At 36.1% G+C, this 20468-nt stretch overlaps 1 protein-coding gene across 5 annotated transcripts in view; it reads left to right on the top strand.

Annotated features, from left to right (window-relative positions):
• The window catches only part of TTC21B (tetratricopeptide repeat domain 21B), an 81602-nt gene that overhangs the window by 14534 nt on the left and 46600 nt on the right, over window positions 1-20468 (top strand). For all 5 annotated transcript variants that reach the window (XR_013447197.1, XR_013447196.1, XM_078070928.1 and 2 more), the window contains exons 7-15: window positions 3417-3501; window positions 4729-4827; window positions 6769-6961; window positions 7418-7515; window positions 7846-8046; window positions 11914-12043; window positions 15290-15447; window positions 16936-17157; window positions 18914-19152. Coding sequence is in view for 3 of the 5 variants with exons in the window: in XM_078070928.1 (XP_077927054.1) it covers window positions 3417-3501; window positions 4729-4827; window positions 6769-6961; window positions 7418-7515; window positions 7846-8046; window positions 11914-12043; window positions 15290-15447; window positions 16936-17157; window positions 18914-19152 (1425 nt within the window). In the remaining 2 variants the exon portion in view is untranslated. The remainder of the gene's footprint in view (window positions 1-3416; window positions 3502-4728; window positions 4828-6768; window positions 6962-7417; window positions 7516-7845; window positions 8047-11913; window positions 12044-15289; window positions 15448-16935; window positions 17158-18913; window positions 19153-20468) is intronic.

Genomic DNA, 20468 nt, shown 5'->3' with positions numbered 1-20468 from the left:
TTGTCTCATCTTTGGCTCTTAGTAGCCTCTTCAAGTTAGTTTTTAAGTTCTTTTCATATGATCCTAGTAGTCTTTGATAGTTTCCTTGCTATTTGGTATATAGCAAGATATACTAGGGTCATTTTGTATATTTACTGCCCCAAACAGGTATTAACCATTGTGGAATGCAGTCTAATCCCTTTTAGTGGGAAATGATATTTGGAGGCCACAATTTGGACATTAGTAACTCTTTGATATTTATATTTTTCTAGATTTCTAGGCACTGTGTGAGTGAGGGGGTGAGGGGATAATCAATATATAAAAAATATATTTTGGGGGATGTGTGTAAAAAATAGACTTGTTATATAGTTTATAAACTTGATTTTTCTTTTTTTTTAAAGATTTATTTTAGAGAGAAAGAGAGTACCTGTTGTGGTGGGGAGGGGCAGAGGGAGAGGGAGAGAGAAACTCAAGCAGACTCAGTGCTGAGCGTGGAGCCCAATGCGGGGCTTGATCTCACAACCCTGAGATCACTAGCTGAGCTGAAACCAAGAGTTAGATACTTAACCAGCTGCACCACCCAGGTGCCCCTAAACTTGATTTTTCTTTAACTTAGTATTTTGTGGATGTTCTTTTATATCCATTCACACAGATATACATAATTCTTTTCTAACAATGAAAACATCTATAAAATAAACATACAAATAGTTTATCTTTTCTCATTGGTAGACATTTAGGCCTATACACACACACCCCTTTATACACAAATAGGTGTATTTCTGGAGGATGTTTCCCAAATGAGGGATTACTGAGTTAAAGGGAATCATATTTGTTAGGATAGGCTAAGCTCCTATTAAAAAAAAAAAAAAGATCTAAACACATAATAGAATTTTTCTTGTGATATGTAACCATTTTGAGTGGGTGTAAGTCTTGATCAAGCAGCCTTCCTCCACACCATCATTAAGGGACCTAGTCCCTTTCCGTCTTGCAACTCTGCCTTGTCCTAAAACCTCATGACATTGCTATCCAGCTGGTACAAAGGGAAAGAGGGTGGAGTCATTCCACTTTTCTTAAAAGCCCAGGCCCAGAAGTGGCATACAGTGCTTTGTCTCCCATGGGCCACATCTAATTGCAAAGGTGGCAGGAAAATGCAGGCTAGCTGTGTGCCCAAGCAAATAAAGAGAGAATGGATTTGAGGGGACAGATTGCAGTCTCTACCTCAGGTATGCATGTTTGAAATTCTGGAAGACGCTACCAAATTGTTCTCCTAAGAATTTATACTAATTTATACTCCCATCAGTAGTCTACTGGATGCCCCCTCCCCCTTCTTTATTAATTCTGGCTATTATTGGTGTGGTGTTTTTGTTTTTGTTTTTAACAATCTGATAGAATAAAAGTGGTAGAATCTGGTAGAATCAAACCTTATTTTTATCTTCATTTCTTCAATTATGTTGAGATTGAGCATCTTTTTAATACCAAAAGCTATTCGCCGAGACCCCCATGCTGACTGGTCCTTTTTTTTTTTTTTTTAAACTGGGTCTAGCCTTTCCTATATTTCTAATGGATTTTTATATTTTTTTAGGGCAAGTTCTCTATCATGTTTCTTTTTTGATACTTTTCTTGGCTCTTCTTTTGCAATTGACTGTCAGAATTAACTTACCAAGTTAAAAAAAAAAAAAAAAACCTTATAAGATTTTGATTTGAATTGCATTAAATCTATAGATTGTTTGGGGAAAAATATTTTTTAACCAAAAATGAGTATTATCATGGGGCAGCTATCGGGGCATAGCAAACAACTACAAATCTCAGGGCATATGACTGTAAGCACTCATTTCTCACTTTGGTAAGGATCATCTGACCTCGACCAGGCTTGCCCGGGGTTCTGCTTCAAATTTTAGATCCAGCTGGCTGGGTGTAGCACCTCATTGCAGTTTGGTCTCTGGTCAGCTCTAAGGGTGTTCTTCTCTGGGCTCAAGCCAGAGAGCAGCAGCTACCCAGAGGAAACTCTTCTCATGGTGATAGCAGAGATGCAAGAGGACAGGCAGAAATATTCAGTGCCTCTGAAACTTTGGGGTGGCACACTGCCATTCTTAGTCACGTTCCATTGACCAATATAAGGAAAATGTCCAGGTCCATAGCCAAGAAGCAGTAAAGTACATGTCAGCATTTATGGGAGGAACTGCTCACTTTCATGGCGGAAAGCATGTATTAATGGAAGGTGGGAAGATTGAAGCTAATAATTCAATGTACCACACCATTCATGATAAGAAGAAACCTAGTGTGTTAGTTACCCCATTTGTTCAGTTTTTCAAATGTCCTTGAGTAAAGTTTAGGAATTTATATAGCTTTTGCATATTTTTGCTAAGTTTATGTCTTTTTTGGGAAAGGGGAGTTGTTACTAATTTTTTTCTGATTTGTTTTTATCACATAGGAATCTGTTTTAATGTTGTGAATTACATTAACAGATTTTTAAATGTTTAACCCATCTTTTCATTCCTGAAATTCTTGTAATACATCTTCCTGGTCAGGGTGAATTATTCTTTTTTTTTTCCTGAGAGGGAGAGGGTGATGGGGGGAGGGAGAGAGAGAGAATCTTAAGCAGGCTCCACGCACCACGCAGAGCCTGATGTAGGGCTCGATCTCATAACCCTGAGATCATGACCTGAGCTGAAATCAAGAATCGGACACTTAACCAACTGAGCTACCCAGGTGCCCCAAATTATTCTTTTAATATACTGTTGGATATGGTTAACTAATACTTTATTTAGGATTGCTAACGGATTTTTTTTTTAAAGATTTTATTTATTTATTTGACAGAGAATGACACAGTGAGAGAAGGAACACAAGTAGGGGGAGTGGGAGAGGGAGAAGCAGGCTTCCCACTGAGCAGGGAGCCCGATGCGGGGCTTGATCCCAGGACCCTGGGATCACAACCCAAGCCGAAGGCAGACGCTTAACGACTGAGCCACCCAGGCACCCCGGATTGCCAAAGGATTTAAAGAGACTGATACAATCTATTCATATCTTTTTAAAACATATTGAAGATTCAGAAATTTTTTTTTTTTAGCTTAAATAATGAGGTTGATAATTTTCATAAAGGATATGCTATCTTACTAATTAAAATTCTTATTTAGACAGTGGAATAGTCAGACCAGCAAACTGCCTTTTCAAACCCTCAAATAAAAGAAACCACATTAAGGGGCGCCTGGGTGGCTCAGTCGGTTAAGTGTCTGCCTTCGGCTCAGGTCATGGTCCCAGGGTCCTGGGATCGAGCCCCGCATTGGGCTCCCTGCTCAGTGGGAAGCCTGCTTCTCTCTCTCTCCCACTCCCCTGCTCGTGTTTCCTCTCTCGCTGTGTCTCTCTCTGTCAAATAAATCTTTAAAAAAAAAAAAATGCATTAAGTTTATTTCAACATTAAGTGAAATGTTTTTCTGCAGGTTAATGCTTCAGGATAATCAAAATGTGGAAGCACTAAGGATCCTGGCTCTTTACTATTTGTGTAGGGAGGGGGACATAGAGAAGGTAAGTTGTATTATTTAAGTTTCCTGTATTAAAAAATATGTAGTTACACACACATATGCCTGTACATTAGAGCCTTGAAGAGCTCTTTCAGAATGTATGCCATGGTAGTTTTTACTTGATTCCTAGAAATACACTTTAATATAGTGATGAGCTTCTTAAATCAACTAATAAAGCAAAAATATTGAATAGTTAAAATACCTTGAAAATTCCTTAAATCATTTATTACAGTATATGTGGTTTTCTAAATAAAACTCCTATACAGTAACATACATGATTAATGTAACTGGTGATGCTAGGTATGGAAGAATATATATGCAAAATATAATTCTTAGTTTTTTTACAGTTTAACTGAGTTTGCATAATTTAAATGGGCTTAGGATGACATCCCATTGGACCGGACCTTATAATAAGATTCATGTTTCTCTAGTAATGAGCACATTGATTACGTACTGGGTTATGGAATGCCAAAATCCAGTCTGAAGCAAATAGTATTATAAAATAGTATTATAACAAAGAGTAGATTTGAATCGTGTTTCGTTCTGGTTAAATTGTTAAATGTGATGGCAACTAATAAGTTCTTCAGTAAATACCAGAGGAATTTTACTAGGGGCAACTTTTCAGTAAATTTTCCAGGCATTGAAATTACTTACAGTGTCTTAATGATTTTTCTATTCTAGAAAATATTTTAAATATAAACCAGACTGTATAGGTAATCCAAAATCTGATCTCATATAATATTAATGTTTATAATTATATGTTATTTTTCATATCTCATGTGTGTCATGAACTAATTATTGGAGAGGGAGCTTTGCGTATATAGTTAATGGAATATTATGGGTATCTTTATCTACCCAGAGGTTTCCATTTAATAACAAATATTTTAAAAACACATTTTATTTATTTTATTTTATTTTAAGTTTTATTTATGTAAGTAATTTCCATACCCAATGTGGGACTTGAACTCATGACCCCGAGATCAAGAGTCGCATGCTCTCTGACTGAGTCAGCCAGGGACCCCTAAAAAACACATCTTAAAACTCAGGTCTTTATTCATAATTCTTGAGCTTTTTAAAAGAACTTTTAATACATTTCTCAACATAGAAGATTTCACTGGACAAGAGGGAATTTGTAAAAGCAAAGATTTTTTTTAATATTAATACTTATTAGTGTATATGTCATGTATTCTTTGTTTCTTATTTTGAAATTATACTGATACTTTTGTTTTAGGCTGCCACCAAGCTGGAAAACTTAGAGAATGCACTGGATGCCATGGAACCACAGAATGCTCAACTTTTTTATAAGATCACAGTAGCCTTCAGCAGAACTGTAAGAGAGCCTGCTATGTAACAGAGCTCTGTTATCTGTGGCTGGGAATATAAAACAAGTCACAAAGGTTGAGGCATCAAAGAGCATACGGCCTAGAATGAAAATACCATACGTATGTAAATTTGTGATACATTCGTAGGAAAGTCAGTTCAGAGGAGATATGATTTCCAACCATAAGAAGGCATAATGGAGCCTTCATGGAAGTAGCCCTTGTGGAGCCTTTAAGGATAGGGAAGTGGGAAATTCCAAAGGAAGTGGGAAGTCATTTATTAATCAGAGCATAGGATTTATAACTAGGGTTATTCTTTATTTTGTTTTTTGAAACTACAGTTGACCCTTGAACAACACAAGTTTGAACTGTGTGAGTCCACTTAATGCAGATGTGTTCAATCAATACAGTATTGTAAATGTATTTTCCTTATGATTTTCTTTTCTATAATTTTATTGTAAGAATATATAACATACAAAATATGTGTTAATAGACTGTTTCGGTTATCAGGAAGGTGTGGTCAATGTAGGCTATTAATAGTTAAGTGTTTGGGAAGTCAAAAATTATATGCAGATTTTCTTTTTTTTTTTTTTAAATTTTATTTATTTATTTGACAGAGACAGCGAGAGAGGGAACACAAGCAGGGAGAGTGGGAGAGGGAGAAGCAGGCTTCCCGCTGAGCAGGGAGCCCGATGCGGGGCTCGATCCCAGGACCCTGGGATCATGACCTGAGCCGAAGGCAGACGCTTAACGACTGAGCCACCCAGGTGCCCCTATATGCAGATTTTCAACTGTGTGGTGCGGGAGAGGGGGGTAGGGCATGGGTGACAGCACCCTCACCCCTGCGTTATTCAAGGGTCAACTGTATTTGAAAAACAGTTTTAACATGGGTGGGAGACAATTTTGGTAGGGAAAATGGCTGGGATTTTTTTTTTTTTTTAATAATAGTAGTAAAGAAATGTTTCTATTACAACATCCAATAAGAAGATCATCAGGAATGGAACAGAAAAGTACTGCAGAATCTCAATACAAGGAATGAGAGGATTGAAAAGTTCTTAATTAAACTAGAAAAAAATAAGGGAAACGGTATACACAAGTGAAATACTAGACATAAAATTGAAAGAAAAAATCAAGGATCTTAATTATTAAATGACATTGAAACTGAATTCTTTTGTTAAAAAACAGATTGTCAGATTGTGTGAAATGTAGAGGGAAAAAAATCCTGTGCTATTACAAGAGTTTGAATTAAGGAAGATATTTACCTTTTTTATTTACTTTATTGCCAGATAATTTATTTTGATTAGTTTTTAAACAAGCTTACAAAAATTCAAGCAGTTTAGTATTTTACTCTTAAAAGTTATTATGTTAGAACATTACATACTTCAGCAGAGTTGCCATTTCTTAAAATTTTTTTAAAGCTTTTTTCATAAAGATTCTGATGCGTGATCTTTTAAAATATTCTCCCTGGTGGCATACCTTCTCCTTAGGGGGAAAGCAAATCCTTGTCTTAAGTTTGATTAGATTAATATATATATATATATATATATATATATATATATATATATATATATATGTATGTATATATGTATATATATATAAACCTTTAACAATTTTCTTGTCTAATTTGTAAAACAATCATGAGACAGTTTTAGAAAGTATGAAAAGTAGAAAAAGTTCTAAAAAATGTACAGCAACTTCATTAGAGTATACTTTTCAAGAAGCTATTGTTTAAAATAGCTCCTTAGGATTTTAAGTTCTGCTAGGATATAAACTTTTGCTGTACTGTGTAGATAGTAAATAGAGAAGTTTTATTTGATTATTAAATACTTTTATTTATTTTTTCATTCTATTTCTATGAAGTACAAATAATTTGTATCTTTAGGAAAAAATAATCCTCCCACCTGAGTAGAAGTGTTTGACTTTCTAGTCTAAAATTTCTTTTTTCTTTTTAGTGTGGGCGAAGTCAACTCATTCTTCAAAAAATTCAGACATTACTAGAAAGAGCTTTTAGTTTAGCCCCTCAGCAATCAGAATTTGCTGCAGAACTTGGATACCAAATGATTTTACAAGGAAAAGTTAAGGAGGCATTGAAGTGGTATAAGACTGCCATGACACTTGATGAAACTAGCATCCCTGCACTGACTGGTATGACAGCTCTTTCTAAATGTTCCTCAGAGAGATGCAAGTCATAATTCCTTTTAATACATGCTGTTAAAGGAGAAAAAAATGTATGTTGTGGTTTTCTAAAATTAAACTGTCCTCCATTATCCACAATAGAAAAAAAACATAAGTCTTTAAAAATGAAGTTTTTATTTCTTAAATATCTTGAGAGAATAGATTTTTATGAGATAGTTCCTATAAATTTTGAATTTCTTAGTAACTGATTTTATTTGGGTACAAAGCTGCCCATTTTATTTTCTTTTATTCTTTTTTTCTTAAATCGGAAGTAGTATTACTTTAGTCTATTATACTTTATTATAATGATTAATACTTTAATATACTATGGAGGGAAAATCTGTTTCATTAATGTTTGTGTTAGCTTGAAGTGTACATGCCTGAATTGAGGTGGACTTTGACTGTTTTTGTCCTGTTTGGTTTTAGGATTTATCCGATGTCGATTAATTGAAGGGCAGTTACAGGATGCAGATCAGCAGCTAGAATTCCTTAGGGAAATTCAGCAGTCTATTGGAAAATCTGCGGTACAGTGTTTTATTTTATCAGATGGTAGATCCTAGGTACTGTTTATAAAATACGAGATTTTAAATTTTAGTAATAGTAATGGCTTTCACTAATTTTAACATATACACTAATTTTAATATATAATTGCATTTACTAACTTACCTCCACACAGAATTAGACTTTAAATATTCTTGTATAATATAAAAACTTCTAAAAGTTTGTCCAGGCTAATACTTAAATTCGAACAGATAATGCACATAAATAGCACTTCATAAATGTTTGAAATCTAAGTAGAAATAAATGGCTTTACAACTGAATGGGGTAATTAATGACAACTACTTAATTTCTAGGAATTAACCTATTTACATGCAATTCTTGCTATGAAGAAAAATAAACAACAAGAGGAAGTTATTAATTTGTTAAACGATGTTCTGGACGCTCATTTTTCACAGTTAGAAGATCTGCCACTTGGCATACAGTATTTTGAGAACTTAAATCCTGATTTCTTGCTAGAAATTATTACCGAATATCTGAATTTCTGTCCAATGCAGGTAAGTAATCCTGGGACTTATTTTCAACGAAAATATTTTCAACATCACTTATATGATGTTTTATAAAACGTGCTAATAAATTGTCTTTCACATGTTAGATTATATCAGCATCTTAATGGTCGTATTTATATCTCTATTAGTTGAAATAGTTTTAAATCAGAGTACTTACACCAATGACTGCTATCAAATAATAAATATTGGTTTACAAATATTCACTTACGGTTCATAAAATCTTAATATCTTCAGTTTAGAAGAAATACTAGAAGTCATTTAATTCAGACGTGCATGTGATATTTGAATCTACTCCACAGCATCCACATTACGTGCCCGTCCAACCCTGGGGTGCATTCAAAAATCCAGTTCTTACTGTATGACTATGACTATTAGACTGTATTTCCGATGTTGTCAGACTCAGCTTTGTGTTAAAAAAAAAATTCACCCATTTCCTGGTCCACCTCCTGCTCTCTCGAGTGGCACAGAGCAAGTCCAGTTACTTCGCCAAAGCAAGGATTATTCCTCATTCATAACACAGACCTTTGGATTTTAGAAATTAGTTTTCATGGTCCCCCTAAACAATTCCAGGTTTTTAGCCATTTATTTTTTATATGACATAGTTAGAACCCTGGCCGTGAGCCTGAGGACAGCCTTTATTTTGTTAGTAAGCTCTCAGTAAGCTCACTGTTCCGTACATGGGTTTGGCCTTGACAGGTCCTCTTCCTCCCCTAATTCTGGGTGTTCCTCTAGCTTTCTTTTGTGAATTATATTATATTATTGACCCCTATTGAATTAATAGTTAACTAAAGTCCTTGGATCTATTATTCACTGCAACTGAGGACCCACGTGTAGACTCTATCCCTAGGAAATTTTATCTCCTCAGATTCATAATTCCAGATTACCATATTCTTTTAGATCCTGATTGTCATCTGCTTTATATGGATCTTTACTGTCCTCCATTATTTGCCTTATCTACCTCTGAATAGAACTGAATATGGAACCTTTTATTGTATTCTCAGAGAATTCTTTCCAAATTTATGTGGATCCATTAGTCAGCACTCTTTTTATTACAGACAGTAAGCAGACGACTTAACATTAGTATACTCAGCTCACGATTCAGCACAGGAATATCCTAAGAGGGACTATCAAATACCTCATTGCTAAAAGCATAATACTTAGCATTCTCCCTGATTTACAGCTTCCTTGTGTTGAAGAAATGAAGATAATGGCCTTTCTTTAGGGAAGCCATGCTGCTGTTTTGATCACCAAGTCCTTTTACAGACTTTCATAATGTGTTTTAAATTAACCCTTCTTAACTATAGAGAACAAACTGAGGGTTGCTGGAGGGGAGGTGGGTGGGGGATGGGCTAGATGGGTGATGGGGATTAAGGAGGGCACTTATGATGAGCGCTGGGTGTTATATGTAAGTGATGAATCACTAAATTCTACACCTAAAACCATATTGCAGTGTATGTTAACTAACTAGAATTTAAATAAAAACTTGAAAAGAAAGAAAAATAAATTAACCCTTCTGGAATAACACCTAGGATTGATCCCAGTCTCCCCTGTCGTGATCTGTTCTCAGTTGCTTAGAGTCAAAATACATTTTTCAGTACTTGTGCAGTATTCAGAATTCACTCAACAAATGCTTGTAGAGTACCCAGGGCTCTGCTTGGAGCTGGCGAGGTGGTCGTGTAAGAATAAACCACAGCCTTTGCCCTCTTGAAGCATATATAACTAGCCGGAGGAGACAGATAATATAGTCAAGTCAATTATGTAATAGAAAATAATAGACTAGGGTCGGGGGTGGTAATTTTGGATAAGATGGTCTGGTTAGGCCTCTTTGAGATGGTAAAAGTTGAACAAAAACTTGAAGTGTTCCTGTGGAAATATGGTATAGATTGTCTCAGGCACAGGAACACTTGTGCTGTGGCCTCGAGGGACACAGGAGACTCATGTGACCGGGAGGGAGTGAGGAGGAGGTCACAGGAGAGGATACGAGACCACGTGGGGCCTTAGAAGTCGTTGTCACTTCCCCAGCATCAACTCTGAGCACAGTGAGGAGCCAGCAAAAGGTTTCCAGCATGATCTGACTCAACAGGTTAAAAGGATTTCTCTGGCAGCTATGCTAAGAATTAATTGTAGGTGGAGAAAGAAATAATGTGGTAAAGTGGTAATTGTGTCCCTAGTCCACAACATTCTGTGTTCCTGCAATATAACCTTTGTCAGCGTGATAGCACCTAATTAGCACTTACAATGCTGTTTTCATAGGGAAATATCAGAAAGACAGACTTGTCTGTCTCTCTAGCTCTGTTCCTTGCCCCTTTATATAGGTTTTTTTTTAATCAAACAGGTGTTATCTTAGAGATTGTCCATATATGCTTTACTCTGAAAGCATTTACAGTAAAAATGATGGTGGTTCTCTAATAAATAATAATTTTTTTCGGGGCGCCTGGGTGGCTCAGTCGTTAAGTGTCTGCCTTCGGCTCAGGTCATGATCCCAGGGTCCTGGGATCGAGCCCCGCATCGGGCTCCCTGCTCCGCGGGAAGCCTGCTTCTCCCTCTCACACTCCCCCTGCTTGTGTTCCCTCTCTCTCGCTGTGCCTCTCTGTCAAATAAATAAAAAATCTTTAAAAAAAAAATAATAATAATTTTTTTCAATAAATAATTCTTAGCAGATGGCAAAGAACCTTAACCTCACTATATCACCTACACTTTCACTGTTTTCAAGTGAAAAAAATACTTTTAAAGAGTTTACTCTGTATTCATTACTGTTTGAAAACGTGTAAAATTCCAATCTTCAAGGCACCCTAGCCCTATAAAAGAAGCAAAACAAAATATGAAACTACTATGGGATTGTATAAGATAATATAGAATGCTAAATTTTATTACACAGATTATAAGTGCTATAGAAATTTAAAGAAGTTGAGGTGTTCTAGGCACCAATGGTCATATTTTGAAATTCCTTTTGAAATTTTTGCACATTTTTTTGTGCCGCAAGGTAGCAAAGAGATGTGGCACTTTCTTGTCAATAACAACGTCTCATGGTAGAAGTGATTGTCAGTAAGAGACCATACCCTAGCTAAGACTATATACTTGTGGGGCATAAGGGGACAATGGGGAAGATTGGAAGCAGCATTAGTAGGGCAAAGCAGGGAGAATGAACATTTGACATTTAAATTCTAATATCACATTTTAGCTTGTGAGTGGGTAATCATTGGTTAAGACAGCCATTAAAACAATAAATTTCTAGTACTCTTTTAGTTATATTTACTGCGTATTAATAAAAAGAGAAAAAAACAACAACAAAAACCTTTGAGGACCTTCAGCATGCCAGGCAGAGAAGCAGAAAATTGAAGGTATGAGACATTTGGTGTAGTGCACATGAGTGTTTTCTACCTTCTGATATCTACTAGGAAAAAAAAGAATTTTCAGAAACTGATCTTATAGTACTCTAGGGGGCAATGCAAGTTACTGAACTGAATAAATCACAAGGCAGGTCTAGAATTAGAATTCACATTGCCTTGACTCTCAATTCCAGCAAGAAATTCTGCCTCTTAGTTATCTTTCCTTTGAATATGTTTCCTTTACAGTTTTTGAACAAATACACTCCTTTCGTGTTATCAAATCAGTAATTGTGTAATTCATAACTATTTTGCTGAATAAAAGCCATTATTTACATGGTTTGTTCATAGATCCCAGGCAGATAAATTAGTATTAGTCACATTATGGTAAAGAGATGCAAAAGTAGAATAACAGAAATTTTGGAAAAATACATAGTTTTGCTAGTTATACTAAAATTTAGTGTGTGTGTTCACTTTTAACTAAATACTAAGACTTATAAAATGATATGCTAATTTGTTTTGTTTATAGCCTGCAAGTCCTGGGCAACCTCTCTCTCCACTTCTCAGACGTTGTACCTCAATCCTGGAGACTATAGTAAGAACTGTACCAGGTCTTCTGCAAGCTGTCTTCCTAATAGCAAAAGTGAAATATTTATCAGGTAGAATATACCTTAAAAACTTAAAATAACTTTTTTATTCTGATGTTGACAAAAACAAAAGGGAAATAAACTAAGTATATATATGGAGAACAGTCACATAAAATGCATTTTACTTGTGCACAAATAAATAATTTTAATCCAAAATAAAATTGCATAATATTCTGTACTATTTAATTCTTTAAAAATTACAATAAATGTAATATTTGTTGATCAAGTGAATTGCTGGGAAAATGCAGTTGTACCACTTAAAAAAAAAGTCCGTCAGATACTTAGATGGCAGTAAGAATTTATAGTCTTTAGTCCATAGTTATTGACTCATTGGCATAGCCAGATGCAAGGTTTACCAGGTTTGGGGCCTTTATGAAATGTACTGATTAATTCCTGTTTAGTTTCTGTGATTATGTATAGCAAAAAAAAAAAAAAATAACCCCAGATATATAACCTTCTTCTTTTAGGACATAAATGGGTTTGTGACTATATACATAGTAGACCAACCTTTGGGGCTTCTATTTATGTACCTTTTCTAGATGAATACCATGCAAAGTAAATTAAGTTTGTAAAATCATAAGGGGTAGAAACCAACTTAAAGGTATCATCCTAAACAATTTTTTCTTATATATAATGGAGAGAGTTAGAAGATTGACTTTGCTAATTTTTTGTACCTCAATTTTAACTGTTAAAAAAAAAACAAACTAGATGATCTCAAAAGCTCGTATCTCTAAAATACTCTAGATGTAAGAAGTGGCTCTATTATACCTTCTTCTGGTTAGGTTCTGTTGAGCCACATGAAATTTCTACTTTCCTCCGAGTTGAAATGGTACTATCTACTAAATAATTAAACTGGGACTTTGAGTTCTGTGATTAATTTATTAGACATCTGTTATTTTGAAAATTGATATAAATCAGTCTCAGTGTAGTAATTCTTAATTGCCAAAGTCTCTAGAAGTGAAAGTCTCCTATATTGACCGCATTTTTAAAAACAGCAGCCTTAAATCATTTGAAATAGTGCTGCCGTATGTCCGAATAGCGGTATCCTGATAAAACTGCCAACTACAATGACTTCTAACCCCAGAACTACCCGGAGTTGGACCAGACTTCACAGGTTAAGGGCACAGACATGAGCCATAAGTTCCGGGGTTGCCAAGGCCACCTGAACTTCTGACTAGCTGGCTACAAATTCAGGGTTTCTATGACCCCTCAGGTTCAAGTTCACTAGAACAACTTCTAGAATTCAGGAAATTGCTATATGTATGATTAGAGTTTTAGTATAGCAAAAGGACGCTAATACAAACTAGCAAAAGGGAGAGATGCACAGGGCAAAGGCCTGGGAGGGTTCCAAATGTGAAGCTGCCATTGTTCAGTCTGTGGAGTTGGTACACACCAACAATCCAACACATGTATATATGACGGTACGTAGAGAGCATTAACAACTAGGGAAGATCACCCCAGGTTCATTATATAGGCATGGATATGGAATCACTGGGCATGTGATTGAAGTCAGGCTCCAGGGTCCTGCTCCCCAGTTCAGGTAGATAACACCATCCTCTGCTTGGTTGGTCTTTCTGGCATGGCTGGTCCCCATTGAGTCATATTCTTAACATAAGCTATCTAGGGCTTACTCTTCATCTTCTCACTTATATAAATTGTCAAAGCCAACCTCAAACAACAAAGATACTTCTCTCACTCAGGAAATTCCAAGATTTTAAGACTCTGTCCCAAGAACCTGGGACAAAGACCAGCCAAATTCTATGTTACAAAGACATACATGCAGGACAGAAATGTCTTTCATTTTTCCCTTAAAGGAAATTAGGCTGCTCTTAGAATAAAATGTTATATTGTTGTGTTCTTTTTTTATATGGCTATTTTCCGGAACAGTGATTACCCATTTCTCATTTTTAAATGTTTAGTGACCTTCTAAATACTAACCACGCATCTTTGCCCCCTCATCACACTTAAAAGAAAGATTCTGATCTCAATTATTCATTCAGTCCTCATATTCTTCAGTCTCTTATTTGTAAACCCTGATTCTTTTCCTATGTGCTTTCCCCCTTAGCAGTAACCTTCAAGCTATCTCCTTAATCCTTTTCCTCCTTAAAGAACATGGGGGTGGTCATTTGCACACCAGTTTATTATACTTAACGTTCCCATTTCCTATTTCCTTTTCTGCCTGCTCAGTTCTTGAGTGTTAAGAGTGTATCACAACAATAAATAATCCAATATTATTTATTATGTTTGTTGGTTGATTGACAAATTTTGATACTATGTTTAGTATGTTATTATGCAGCCTCAGCCTGTTACTTGTTTATTAATCCTATGTCTGTAAGAAAACTGTTTTCTGTGTAGATGGATTCTGTCATGGGTAGGTTGGGCCTTTGGGAACTGGAAGCCCTAACTGTAAACCTCGTTTGGTCTATTGAGGTATCAGGTGAGGTTAAGGAGCGTAATGGAACAGAGTAATCTAGGGTCTGTTCTTCCCTGGTGCTCCTAGCAAGGTTGAATGGGGAGCTGGGTTCCTATACCTACTTAACACAGTCTGTGAGATGGCTTTAGGCGGAATGCTGTGGGTTATATCTCTAGAAATTTCTTCTAGGACCTAGAGTTTATACTCTTCCTTCTCTGAAGAGCCTCTTTCTACCCCATCTACCAGCCCGAGCCTAACAGATTCCACCATTCCTGTCACTTTAATTTTGATCATTTCTTCCATCTAAGACTCGTAGGTATACAGAGGATGTGTGTCCAAAACCTTGGCTATTACACTTGGCATTTAAAGGCATATTAAATCAATAGCTCCCATTTCTGAATGTCCGGAATATATCCTTAATGCTTTTTTTGTTATTTTAAATACAGTGGTAAAATTTCTGGCCAAGGATGATTATAAGACTATATATCCTCTTTGTTAATATAAGTGACAGTACAGAATTCTAGCTATTTAAATGTCTGTGTTTTGCAAGACTTACTGTAATGAAATTTTAAGTAAAAAGTTTTTTGATCAGGAAAATAAATAAAGGTACATTTATAGTCCTCTCAGAAGTAGCAATGGTGATTGACTCTGATCCTTTCACAGCTTTCCCTGGTTTGCTCCTTATGGCTGGCCTGACTTACAGGTATATTCTTTCATGAAGACTAGAAAGGGGCTACCTGGGGCAGGTAGGCATGGAACTATCCATAAACTATTCATGTCCCTCTTCTCTCTCACATCTCTCTCTCTCAACCATTTGAATTGTAATGCTTTGTTTCTCTTATTAGGTGACATTGAAGCAGCTTATAATAACCTGCAGCATTGCCTAGAACACAACCCTTCTTATGCAGATGCTCATCTCCTGATAGCTCAGGTTTATTTGTCTCAGGAAAAATTCAAATTGTGTTCTCAGTCACTTGAACTTTGTCTGAGCTATAATTTTAAGGTACGTATTCCAGATTCAGGTGGATAAAACATATCTCCCTCCTTGAACCTTTAGCAAGTGTCTACATATTCACCTGTTTTGTATTTTTGCCTATAACGTTTTGCTAATAAATTTATTTTTCGTGGAAAAAAGTTTGGATTCACAAGCAGGAGAAAAAGTGGGGGCAGTTGTTGTGTCATTAAAAAAACTATATGAACTTGGAGACAGAGGGCCTGGGGGTCAGTGTCTGGTTTTTCCACTTTTCTCTCTCTGAACCTGTTTTCTTCTCTATAAAACTCATATAATAACACCTTACAGTTATAGTGGGCATTAAATGCAGTAATGGATGTAAATAAAAATAATTGTAAACTGTAGAGCATTATGCCAAATATTTTTATGTGTAAGAACTCTTATTTATTGCTTGTTTCTTTCTTGGATTGTGGGTTTTAATAACTTTTTAGAGTCATCATCAAAGAACACCTAGTCATTTTGAAAGTTCATGTGTGGTTTGAGGATATAAACACATTAGATTTCTAGCCAAGGCATTCTGTGTTACATCCCATATCCCTAAGCATTAGGGAAAATCATAGGTTCAGGTGCTTCCTGAACTACCTGGAGTCGTGGAGGAGCTCCTCAGACTTTTGCTTTGCTTCACAGGGTTTTGAACCCTGTTATGTGAGGACCCTTCAGTGGACTGGAGAATTCAGGCTTTGCAGAAGATAGTGCCTGCTTCTTGGTCAGTAGTTCTCAAGACCAGTGGTGCATTACCACCCTAGTGCCAGTACCCCATCCCAATGACTCGAAATCTCTGCGAGAAGAACAGAATCATGAGTATTTACACAGAGCCCACCAGAAAATGTGATGCCCAGCTCAGGCTTACAGCCATAGCCTTAAGGATGACTGGAGCCTTCCTAGACATGATCATCTCCTTCGACTCCTTCTTCGATCTTTTTGTCATTTTCTTATTTTTTCTGTATACACTTTTGGTACCCAAAATAAAGATAGAGTCTTCATAACTAGGTGTTTCAGAGTAGTATCAAAGGGTAAAACCAAGTTTGACTAAAGTGTTCTGAGATTTTTAATCTTAAAACTAAAAAATAAAAGGGAAAAAACTGTGTTTCTAGAAATCTAATGACTTGATATCAGTATTAGAAGTCCCAGATAAATTCCTTTCCTGAAAACTAAATTTCCAAATTTCTAATTTAGCAAATAAATATATTTGCTAGCCTTACAAGCTTTTTTTTGTATTTTCTCTTCTATCATGGTAAAAGCCCTTAATCACCTTGTTTGTCATCCAGGAGGATGCTGGGTAGTGGCAGGTTGCCTGAATCTGATTTAACACCATAAATGATCAGAAAGTTAATAAAAAGACAGAAATAGACCTCATGTATACAATCACAGGTAGACTATCCTCAGAGATTCTGTTATTTTAATGTTTGGTGAATTGTAAATTATGTGTTGGCATTGTAAGCACTCCAAGGAAGTATTTCTAAATATTATTTTTTTCAGGTGAGAGAATACCCTTTATATCATTTGATAAAAGCTCAGTCACAAAAGAAAATGGGTGAAATAGCAGAAGCAATTAAAACTCTACATATGGCAATGAGTTTACCAGGAATGAGAATTGGAGCTTCCTCAAAATCAAAATACGGAAAAACCGAAGTTGATGCAAACCATCGTTTATCGATCTTTCTCGAGTTGGTAGAGGTTCACCGCTTAAATGGAGAACAGGTAGTCAAGTTTTAATTCAGTGGTTCAGCTCTGAACTTTGTTAGACAAGTATATATATTAGTAGGAAATGAAAAAGCTGAAATTATTTTCTTGCTTAACTGGCCGAGTTTAGAAAATTTATTTCTCATTACTTTGAACCAAATCATGTCCTTTCTGCAAACCCCTGACGTTAAACATAATTTGCAGCTGGATGACCTTAGGTAACAGTGTGCTTTCATTAGCTACCAGGCAATATAGTAATACAATCTATGTGTAATCTAATATGAGTAATAATATAAATTACTATGTACCATGAAATGTATCAGTGTAATATGATGTATGTAGTAATATAATCTTCAATGACCTTGGCTACCATGAAAGGTAATAATATAACATGGTTATCATTCTGTAGACTCCTGAAAGAGTCACACACACGCACACACACATGTCCATGTACACACAAGTACTACTGGAATCAAATGAAAGTACCAACCTGAAATTCTAGTAGTTGGCAAAACGAAAGAACCACTTGATGAATACAGCTTTGGTAAATTCATAGGATGATCGTAAAATCAAATACTTAAAATAATACATATAATAATATAATAATAAGTAGGAAGCAAGCAAGAATGCACTTTTGAGAGAAGAGTTAAAGCCTTATAAAAAATGAGGAACCTGGGGCGCCTGGGTGGCTCAGTCATTAAACGTCTGCCTTCGGCTCAGGTCATGATCCCAGGGTCCTGGGATCAAGCCCCTGCATCGGGCTCCCTGCTCAGTGGGGAGCCTGCTTCTCCCTCTCCTACTCCCCCTGCTTGTGTTCCCTCTCTTGCTGTCTCTCTCTCTGTGTCAAATAAATAAATAAGTAAAATCTAAAAAAAAAAAAATGAGGAACTTAACATTTATATCTGTTTTTTAGATTGCAACAGTTGCTCATCAGTTATTTTCATATTTTAGTGGAAATTAAGAAGGCTGTGTCTAGATACTTGCCAAATCTCAAAATAATTTCTATTTCCCTAATACATTAACCTAAATATATATTTAAGAAGAACCAGTTCTACCATAGATAGTTGGTTCCAGAATGCACTATTTTTTTTCACATGTTAACATTTCTGAAATCAAAATGTCTTATAATCTCTTAAGTTGAGATGAATCCTAAAATAAATGACATTTTAGATTCATCGAGGTACAGATTTGGAACTGAGGGAATGTATTCAGCTGAGGCATAACAGAAATGAGGTCCTGGCATAGGGAATAAAGTAATCTGCTAGTTAATGAAGAGCCATTTGGTACAGGGGAGGATTGTGGACTGGATCCCATCAAGGAGGCAGTAATGAGCATGGCTAAGAGTTTAAGCTCTGGGGTCAAGCTGCCTGAGTTTGGGTTCTGAGTCTGTCATTTGTTAACTTCTTCACTCTCCAAATTTCAGTTTCCTTACTGCACGGTGGGGATAATGATAGTAACTACTTCAGAGAATTTCTATGAGAATTAGATGCTGGATGCAAAGTAAATGCTTATTAAATTGCAGTAGCAGCAGCTCTCGTGTAGCAACCCCCATTGTCCCGGTCATGAAAACACTTTTCAGCCAACAGATATTTATACAGTCATCTGAATTTGGTCTCTGAGTTTAATTTTAAATTTTTGTGTTTTTCAAAAATCTGTCAATATTTCATGAAGATTCTAACATTTACTGTTCATTCTGGATTTGGAGAAAATCTTCATTTCTAATGTAATTTGTTGAATATTTTGAAAGAGTGTTATTTTAACTTCATCTTTACAGCACGAGGCAGCAAAAGTTTTACAAGATGCCATCCATGAATTTTCTGGGACGTCTGAAGAATTACGTGTTACCATTGCTAACGCAGACCTAGCTCTGGCACAAGGAGATGTGGAGCGGGCTTTAAGCATGCTTCGGAACGTTACAGCTGAGCAGCCTTATTTCACAGAGGCCAAAGAGAAAATGGCAGATATTTATCTGAAGCACAGAAAAGAGAAAATGTTATATATTACTTGTTATAGGTAAGTGATTATTTTAACCCATTGTATTTTGACACACTTCTTAAAATTAATCCCCAAATTTCTTTTTTTCTTTTCTTTTAACTGCTTTACCGTATAGACCCTTTCCCTAATCTGTTCAACTACCAACCACAATCACACTAACCAAGTAACTCAGTCTCCCTAAGACATAAGCTGTAGTGATTATGATTATTTCAACCTGTGGCTTACTCTGGATTCTTAGCTGTCGTCCTTCATTAGATGTGATTTCACTTTAATCTTCCTGTTTGGGATGGGCAAGAGCAAGTTATGTGTATTCTAATAGCTTAAGAAAGCTGTGTAATGTAACAACAGTTCAGGGCCGTTTTTTTTTTTTTTTTTTAAGACTTTATTTATTCATTTGAGACACAGAGATTGAGAGAGAGAGAGAGCATGAGCAGGGAGAGAGGCAGAGGGAGAGGGAGAAGCAGGCTCCCCGCTGAGCCAGGAGCTCAGTGCGGGGCTCGATCCCAGGACCCTGGGATCATGACCTGAGCCGAAGGCAGACGCTTAACCATCTGAGCCACCCAGGCGCCCCTCAGGGCCATTTTTAATGCTCAGTGTGATAGCTCTAGCAATACAAAATTATGGCTTAGTATATACCACACCAAGGTATGGATTACAAATTTTCCTTGGTGAAAGGGCAGGGACTTTAACAGTTATATTATACACTGGTGCCCTTAGGGGTTATTGGGATACACACATTCATGTGCGTGCATGTGCATGTGTGTGCACGGACGTACACACAGGCTGCTCTTACTTTTCTCCCCAAACAAAAAGATAAATATACAAGCACACACTTTATTTAAGAGAAAATCAACATTTTTATCTGTTGAGAACACAGCAACATGTTGATGAATTCAGTCATTGGTTCATCTATATTATGTAAATACCCAAACTTGGAACTCTGCTCAGGTTCTTTGTAGGTGCTGAGTGATTCAAAGAAACTGAGCAGCATCCCATGTATAGATGGATGAACTAGAGGTCCTAGATCATATTTTCTATGATGTTTCCAAAAGATCAGCACTAACTGTCATCTCTCATGATAGAAAAATATTTTAAAATAGGGTCGCTTTGTTTTGGATACTCTATAATATCATAGTTAAAAGCACAGGCTTGTTTCAGGCAGATCTGACACATTAGTTGTAGACTTCAGTTCTTCAGCAACATCTATAAAATTATACTTCTCAAATAGTTTTTGGACCAATTGAATGAGAAACCATACGTTGCAATAGCATCACACGATATTTTTGTGCCTTCACTCTCACATCATTTCAGAATTAGCGATAACAAAACCTGTT

Source organism: Halichoerus grypus, chromosome 4, assembly GCF_964656455.1.
Source record: "Halichoerus grypus chromosome 4, mHalGry1.hap1.1, whole genome shotgun sequence".
NCBI classification, from domain to species: domain Eukaryota; kingdom Metazoa; phylum Chordata; class Mammalia; order Carnivora; family Phocidae; genus Halichoerus; species Halichoerus grypus.
Note: the sequence above shows the minus strand (reverse complement) of the source record. Positions and strands in the feature narration are given on the sequence as shown.